At 37.6% G+C, this 8754-nt stretch overlaps 1 protein-coding gene across 1 annotated transcript in view; it reads right to left on the bottom strand.

Moving 5' to 3' along the window:
- Nucleotides 1-2714: 2714 nt before the first annotated feature.
- Nucleotides 2715-8754, bottom strand: part of LOC139116765 (electrogenic aspartate/glutamate antiporter SLC25A12, mitochondrial-like) — a 30725-nt gene continuing 24685 nt past the window's right edge. Inside the window, 9 exon segments of the mRNA XM_070679409.1 lie at nucleotides 2715-3502; nucleotides 3504-3531; nucleotides 3719-3809; nucleotides 4130-4288; nucleotides 4820-4958; nucleotides 6132-6272; nucleotides 6534-6667; nucleotides 7216-7371; nucleotides 7575-7732. Coding sequence (XP_070535510.1) covers nucleotides 3362-3502; nucleotides 3504-3531; nucleotides 3719-3809; nucleotides 4130-4288; nucleotides 4820-4958; nucleotides 6132-6272; nucleotides 6534-6667; nucleotides 7216-7371; nucleotides 7575-7732 — 1147 coding nt within the window. The 3' untranslated portion in view covers nucleotides 2715-3361.

The raw sequence follows: 8754 nt of genomic DNA, 5'->3' as shown, positions 1-8754 counted from the left end.
ACATTACTGTACTTCATAAAACAAGATTCCATCAAAGACATGTTTTACTGTGGCTTTAATGGCGACAATAGGCTTTAGCGCAAATATATAGAATAAATGGAAGGAATTCATTGCAAATATTAGAATTGGATGACTTTTGAAAATAACACGGCAATTTTACCATTTAGATGCAACTCTGCGACATTAATTAGTGGACTTCATCTAATTAACGAAGTTTATGTTTCAAAGCAGAATGTAACCTGGTCACCCCCAATTCCAGTAAACAAGTCCACAATCAACATTGATAACAGTGGATTTGGGTCAAACCATGGAGGTGAAAGGGTTAAACATAATGTGAGTTTACATTTTCAATCAGGCAAACAACTTCAACCCCAACTATGCCATATAAACATTAAATAGAAATGTATGAACAGAGGTTTTTTGCTTTTTTTCTTGTTATTTATATTTTTTTCAAAATATTCTTGCATGCTCCTGTACGCTTTATAAATCAAATTCTTGAGTGGAGATAAAATACTATGTCCTCCCTAAATATCCAAGTACTTTGATTCAGTCCAAGGTCAACAAATTATAAGTGGATCATACCAATTAGCAGAGAGGTGGCATTAGTGCAAAGCATTTAAAAAATAACCCAGGCTACTGATATTTTAAGGAACTGTATCTAGAAATATATTTTCAAATTTACAAGTGAGGTAATACGCAAAGACAGGCCATTTTATCTGTTTCAACATATTCCAAAGAGCTGTTCCTGAAGTCGAAGCTTTTAAATATTTCATTTATTCATGACAAAATTTCAGTCCTTTTTATACCTGATGCTTCCCTCTGTTTTGGTTTGTCAGTGCTGACAAAATGTTTCTTTTGATTGGCCATAACCGTGAAATGCTGTATCTAATTGTAATATTATGGGAGAATGTTCAATCTTTGAACTTAAACTTATTACAGTGACCTTTGAACTCTCTGTACCCCATACTGCAGTTGATTGATCAATTATTTCCAAGGTGTCCTTGACAACTTAATTAAATCAGTTTTGCATCATATGCAGTCATCTCTTACTTAACAGTCTATGATTTTGTCAATTTTTTCACAGAAAAGAAGATATTAAGAATAATGACAAAACAGCAATTTTTGTTCCACTGGCTATTTGTGATGCAAATCAGAGAAATGTTACCAAGATGAGCTGCAATCTTATAAATTTGCTGTTACAATTGTTTAATCAAGGTCTGAAATTTCATATCTATGGAGCAGGATTCCCATGAAAAATGGCAAGAGAGTGATATTTGCAAAACTGTGAAATTAAAAATATGTTTTCCTATTCTGTAAGAATTGGCCAGTACCTGACTATCACTGAGCAGTGTTTGAGTTCAAACTGTTTGTTTTTCAAACAGATCACAGTGCAATAAATTCTAAACTGTTGGTCCCTCAAAAATCTAATGTTACGAGACATCCCTGCTGACTGCTATGGACTAAACCAATCCTAGGAGAAACCAAGGGGTCAATCCAACCTCTGTAATGGACTAAACCAAAGCTAGAAGAAACCAAAGGGTAAATCCATTCTCTAATGAAGAAAGAAATCGGTCAAGATTACAGTTCATTTCAAGGAAGAAATTTAAATCAACCCGAGAAATCATAACTATAATTACAACAGTCATCAAAATAACTTGACCATTTTATGAATTCCTGACGTAAAAGAAAACAATCCAACATTAAGACGCAGTCTTCAAGTGATTAAAACCATGAAAGTGGACACGCTACTAATACTGAGTTAAAAATAAATGTAATACCTTGATACCACAATTATTTTAATATCCATAATTTACGAATAACCTGTGTTTTATCCGTGACGTCTCAGCCTTGCTTGATTCTGTGGATACAAGTTGCAGTGATCACACCAATACTACAATGGCTATACTGCCAAAAAGCAGTCACATCAGCATCCTCCTCCTCTCCATGTACGCATCATCAGTGGTTGGCAAATCTTGAGGTCAGAGGTCAAGGGCAACCCGATTTTCCTCTTGGACAAGTGCCGCTGAAGAATTTGCAAATTTCACTACACACTAATGCACTTGTGTCAATGCAGAATTTATACAGGGTTTGTGAGAGAAAACAGCAGGGTCCGGGGAGGGCCAATGCACAACAGCTCGGAAGCTTTTTGCCAATTGGTTTGGTAGAACTCATTGTTCTTATTGAATTAATTCCAAACAGCCAATCAGGTAGAGGATAGCCCCAGTTTCAGGCTCCCTAAGTTGCTGTAAATAACTAGAATCTGCCAATCATATGCAACCTCCTGAGCCGGTGCACATTGCCAGTCCCAGGATTTACTGGTACAGTGGTCAGCACATAGGGAAGATTTCTAATTACATCTTGGATCCATCATAATTTGCAAAGGAAATCTGCCTCAAGACCGACAAAAATTTCTCAGAGACAAACGATAAAAGTGATACTTTATCACTGCTGATGTTAAGATTGAAATCATAAACACTGCATAAAAGGGATCCCATGACAAATTCTAGTGATAAACACGGGCTCAAAGTAGTAAAATTTGTCAAAATCTGTCAGCAGCAACAATTGTTACCTGTGCATGCTATTTTTAGTAACAAACCCACGATCACAATCGGTGCTACACCACATAGATTTGCAAACCACTGATTACACTCATATCGAATTAACCATTGCATGACAAGCTAGCTGGCTAAAACAAACAAACAAAGCACCAAACATTAAATATCATTAAAAATATATTTCAGTTAATTCTACAAACCATTCTGAAAGGTGACATAAAAATTATTATCCAATTCTATTTCCAGTGACAGCGCCCTCAACATAATTTTTTACAATCTCTTTAAATGAATGGTTTTCAAAGCAGCTTAGGGTAGAATTCTTGTGCTATGTATTTCTTTTTTTTTTCACAACAAAATAAATGTTGTATTTTGAAATTACAGCAACAAAGTGTCATTCCATTCTAGGACGTATAACATAGCCTTTCACTCATCAACTGTTTTAACTACTTGTCGGTTTTCAGAGAGACGGGGCTTTCAAAGTACTCAGTCAGAATGACAAACTTTGATAACACATACCTATTCAATCTTATTGCTCATAGTCAGTTTTTACTGCATATTGGATGTCAACCTCACATTAACATCGACCTTTTGACCAAGCCTCGACTTCAACTTATGACCCTTTGACACAATCCTTGCCAAGATGTGAAAACTTTGACCTTAACTGGTGTTGTCTGTTTCACTTGGATTGCATTATCCACAGCAAATCTCCGAAAGGTCCGGTTGTACGCCAAAATCATATCTCTCAGGAAACACAAGTGCACAAAATTGGCAAAAAAATACAAGAAATGCAGAGTCTTGTAAACGTTTTACTGCCCTTGTACCGGCGCCCTGAACTTGGGAAGCCAGAGTCCAAATTTTGTTTCTGCGCCTGAGAAGGTGGCCACTGCCAACCTCATTCCACCGATATGATCTGGATTCACTGGAGGTAGTTCTGTAGGGTGTGGTGCCTGCCTTGCTTTCAGAACCAGCTGGACGTCTGCAATGAAAACATGGAACAAGTTCATATGATTGCAAGGTGATTGACAATCAACAGCACCCAATTACCAAAATATACACTTCCTTTGTTATACACTACAAACTGATTTTGACAATTTTCCATCGCAAGTTCTTCCTAACTGAAGTCAAGCTAACTTTTACAAGAAAATATGATGATTTTTACTTACTTGCCACCAAAGTCGACAACAAATGTTCTCTGTAGAAGTTCATAGGTCAGCAGTGTGACACCGAACTGTGGTGATGATCGAACAACACGGGCTGCAAAAATCCAAAAAATGGTACATATTTATTAAAACCATTTCTGCTGAGAATTACTGGTACTTCTAATAGCTTCAATGACCTTCATGATACACTAATAGATCAAGTAATGGGGAAATACTTTAAGAACTCATTTGCGACAACACTGTGTTTTAACTAACCACACAAATCTCGAATTAATTGCATTTTCTGATTTATGATGATTCTGGACAAAACCTGACATACTTCAGCAACAAATCTCAAATCATGACCCTGCTGCTTCACTGTCTATATAGACTTTGCCATCACATTACATCACATCATATATGTCCAGTACACACCTGGAGCTCCTTTCCAGAATGCTCTAAAACCTTCTTCTTTCCAGATTTTCCTTGCACAGTCTATGACACCATGGTATGTGGTCTGGCCGGCCCTAGCAACGACCTGTAACCTAGTTTTGATGACATCAGCTGGCGTTGTCAAGGAAGCAGCTGGTGCACCTGTAAGAGTAATTGTAGCAATAACCATATCATTGCAGACAAGTCACCTGTACATTTACCGTTTGATTATTATAAAACTGCAGATCAAATGCAGTTGTTTTCTTGCCAATGTATGATACAAATCCTTTCAAATGAATCTTTTGTATCTTGTGTTTCAACACCTGTCCATAATTTCCATTTTTTCTCATAAAAGGTGGCTGCACACTGTTCATGAAAGCTGACTGCTCTTTCCTTTGACCAAAACAGTAGAACAGCTTGTGAATTTAATTATTGACTCTCCAAAACTAAGATCACACACATTCAAAAGCCGAACAAGCCCCTCTTTCATTATACTGATTTTAGAGAAAAATCAAGGTAAATGCAAGTATTTTTTTTCTTCATATTGATAAAAAAGAAAGCCACATTCCGAAAGCACTGTCAAAGTTCCTGAACAGCATGGAAGGGGTCTGCTTCTGATCATTCCTGTTCTGTTCCTAGTAGTGCGATAGGAGTGGCCACAGTAAACTCACAGACTGCGTTGAGAATACCTACCAGCAAGAGTGGCTGCCGTCAGAAGTGACAAGGGACTGTTGACTCCATTCTCATCGGCCAACCAGAGTTTAGCATTTGCATAGAGTGAGAAGTAGATGGCTGAAAATGGGATGTCCCTTAGGAAACACGCCCTAGCACCCTGCAAGAAAGGGTGGTGAATATGTTAAAGTCAGCAGCAGTTTTAATTCACCAATAAAGAATGCTACCTTAAGGTAGAATACGCTTCAGGGACAGATGTTCAAACTTTCAAAATTTTACAATTCTTTTCTGATCTACCACCTGTGCTGCTCATTTTAAAGCTAATGGTCTTAGAAAAATTTTCACAGTATTAGTTTTTAAAAAATCGAAAATTGCATTTTTTCGCCATACAGATGGCGGCCATTTTGAATTTCAAATATTGGTAAATGTCAGGTAATTTATTTCTCTAGTACAAAAATTTGCAAACTTGTGACCCCTGATTTATATTTTTCAATTTGGTTAGAGTATAGTTGACAATTTCATTAAGGGAAAGTTTGAGCAAAGTTTTAAGTCTTTCATTTTCGAGGCGCATACAACCTTGATTATCATCAACAAAGAATACTGATTTAATCAGAAAATACTTCCAGGAAACAAAAGAGCTTCACTATGACAAAATTAATGGTGACGGACAGATGACATCATTGGAATACCGTACATCATGTAACTGTCCAAAAGATTGATGCTTATGTTTGTTTGAATTGAGAGAATTTCTGTCGAGTTCCAACCAAATGAAACAAAGACTTTCCTTCAAGAAATATGGAAGTCAAGCTGATAAGATAGCTTATTTTGGTTCCACTGATACATATGATACAACATGCGTAAATATTTGTAGCAAACAATCAGTTCAGTAACTTTGAAAAGGCTGGTTACAATACAAAAACAGTACCAGCCCTGATAATTATGTCTTATAAACTTCTATTCAGTATGATTCACCTCTGATCTTTGGTGGCCCTCTGATCTCAGGCCACCAAAAATATGATATTATTTCCATCTGCCTATAGGGTAGGGTAACTATAAGACATTAGCTCCACCTTGATAGGTCATTATTTACCAAATCTGATGTACGCCCAGCCAGGCACACACGTATTCTCCCAGCACCCTTTCAAACCAACGGGGCCCATATCAATCCCCACATGCTGCCACACGAACATTTCCAGACCCAACCAACCACATTCACACATATACCCAAATAGCCTTTACACCCATCAACACCTACAAAACACTCACAAATTTCTCCACCTATATCTCCAGGGTTGAGAAAGACAAGAGAGGGAAGTGCTGAGGGTATTCTTACCTTATAAAGCCCAAGGAATCCTAACTCTCTCATGACAGACAATGCACTGACTCTGGGACCTGATTGGATTTCACCGGCAACTTGAAGTCTGATTTTCACGATCTCCAGTGGATTGGTAAACATTACTTGAGAACCACCAGCCTAGGCAAAAATTACCAGGAGTTTAAGAGTCATGATCTCTGTGACAAACTTTTTAGGTTCTTTATAGAGATTCTCCAAAAGTACTTAATAAGTAATTTCTTATATTCACTTCTTTTCTTACGGATGTTTTTACCTGATAGACTACACCACCTCTGACATACAACCTTTCCTATGATAATTTTTGAATTACTTGGATCACTGATCATTAACAACATGAGATGAAAGCACTGAAAATGGATTTTTTTGGAGAAGGTAACATACCATTCCACCGGCAACACATTCTGCCCAGAAGGGAATTTCTCCATTTGGCGGTGTCAAATGATCACGCATAAAATCATTCATCGTCAACTTGATGGCTTTCTCTGGAGCAACTCCCACAAGTTGTGGTAGGAGACCTATGGTAAAATTTGGCAATGAATGAATACAAAAAGTCTGACATTTTTGTCTTTGCAACTGAAAGCACGAGAATTTACTCTACACAACCTTAGCTAATCGCTCCTAGCTACAGATCTACTCAAAACAAAGTTTCTTAACAGCAAGTTTGGAGACATTTTGGTATTTTGAAGCAATGTCAACATCTTTATCAATGATACAGTTACAATAGATGAATATTTGTTGTGTCTGCTCTAAAAAGTATGGAATAATATCAGCAGAATTGGAACATTTATCTTGTATCATTTTAGTATTCCACCCAAATGTCAGACCAGTGAAGTGGAACAGTTACTGGTCTGGACAAAACAATTGGTTGTCCTGGCCTTAAAAAAACCTGGATTTACTCAGCCCTGATTTTACAGAGGCTCTTACAGAGACATGATGTTTGAGTTGCTTTGACATCCTGGAAAGGTTGGGATTTATACAACGTCAATACAACATTTTTATGTTCGTATGATAAATAAGTTGATCAATGACATTCTGTCTCAGTCGACGATAAAGTTTGACTTACCACTATAGAGACCTAGGACGCCTTCATGACGGATAACCTTAATAAAACAATCAAAACTATTTCTGTACATCAATTCACCAACCACGGAACCACTTCTTTGGTTCTGAAGTCTGGTTTTCACCAAATCTATCGGATAAACTGCTGTGGCACCAGTAGCTGCAAGACACAAAATGGTAAAATAATCAACATCCCTTAAATTACAATTTGCCCAAGTAGATATACTAGTACAATCTTGAAATCTGTTCTTGTTAAAGTGAAGCTCCTGTGGTTGCTGGGAGGAATTACTTTGTAAAGCGCCCTCTATAAATGAATATGAAAGCGCCCTCTATAAATGAATGAATATTATTTAAGAGAAGTACCTCCTGCGATGCCACCAAGCAGAAATCTGTATGCAGATTCCGCGACTGCCAATAGTGGACTTCTGTGGACAGCTGACTTCTGTTGTTGTTGTTTTTGAAGAAATAGCACACTTTCTTCTACCGGTTTGATCTTCTCAATGTCCACTCCTGTTATTGTACTATACAATACAAATACAAGAACTACTGATTTTTAAAACCAGTTGAGGATATTTATACCACTGATACAACAACATCTGGTACAAAGTCAAGTTTCTCCCTTCCTTGGCTGTAATTAAGTTTACTTTCAACAGGTTTAAGAAGGCAATTGTGACTTGTAAGCCCTTTGGGAAAAAATTCAACAGAGTTTCAACACTGTGAACTTTACGGCATTTTTGAAAAATACCGCAATGATACGGTGTCGCTCACATTTGATCAGAATTGGTAGTATGGGTACCAAAGATCAACAATAAATGTTGTTTCTATCTGTTCAGTGCAGGAAAATTCAACGTTGATGTTATGACAATGATTTCTGCACAGTACAACCAGAAAAACAACAAGAATTATTTAAACCAGAAAAACAAGAACGACAAAAGTAAATAAGGTCTGAAACTTTAGGTACTGGAGATCAACTTTAGATACATGCATAGCAGAAACAGCTAGTCCCTCTTAGTTTGCGCAGGTCTGTTAATATGTAACAGTTCATAACAGGAAATGACTCAAGGTCAGTGGAGTAGCCTGTTTCAGTCATTGGCATGCCACCACTCCTGCACATTTGCAGGATTTCCCTTTTTCTTACCTCATTTGCATATTTTTGACACTGACATGTTCATTTGAACAACGTCACACCTCAACCCCTGCATCTACCTGTACACCAAATACTGAGATGGTAGCTTTGGCGGTATGGGAGCTTTTGCGTGTGACGGACATACATCCGCACATACATACCCACATACATACATAAAGACGCCACCGACTCACCATATAAGCTCTTTTTGGTATGTATATACATACCAAATATGAGCTAAAAATTAGTATCAGATTTTAAGTATTTTAAGCTTCCATGAACAGACCCCCCCCCCCCCCCCCCCCCCCCCCCCCCCCCCCCCCCCCCCCCCCCCCGAAAAAATACAACAAAAACACAACACCTAACATGAAGTCATGATGAGTTTAGGATGGAATGATTCCAGGAGTGTGTTCAAAG

This window comes from Ptychodera flava, chromosome 18 (genome assembly GCF_041260155.1).
Source record: "Ptychodera flava strain L36383 chromosome 18, AS_Pfla_20210202, whole genome shotgun sequence".
In the NCBI taxonomy this organism is placed as follows: domain Eukaryota; kingdom Metazoa; phylum Hemichordata; class Enteropneusta; family Ptychoderidae; genus Ptychodera; species Ptychodera flava.
Note: the sequence above shows the minus strand (reverse complement) of the source record. Positions and strands in the feature narration are given on the sequence as shown.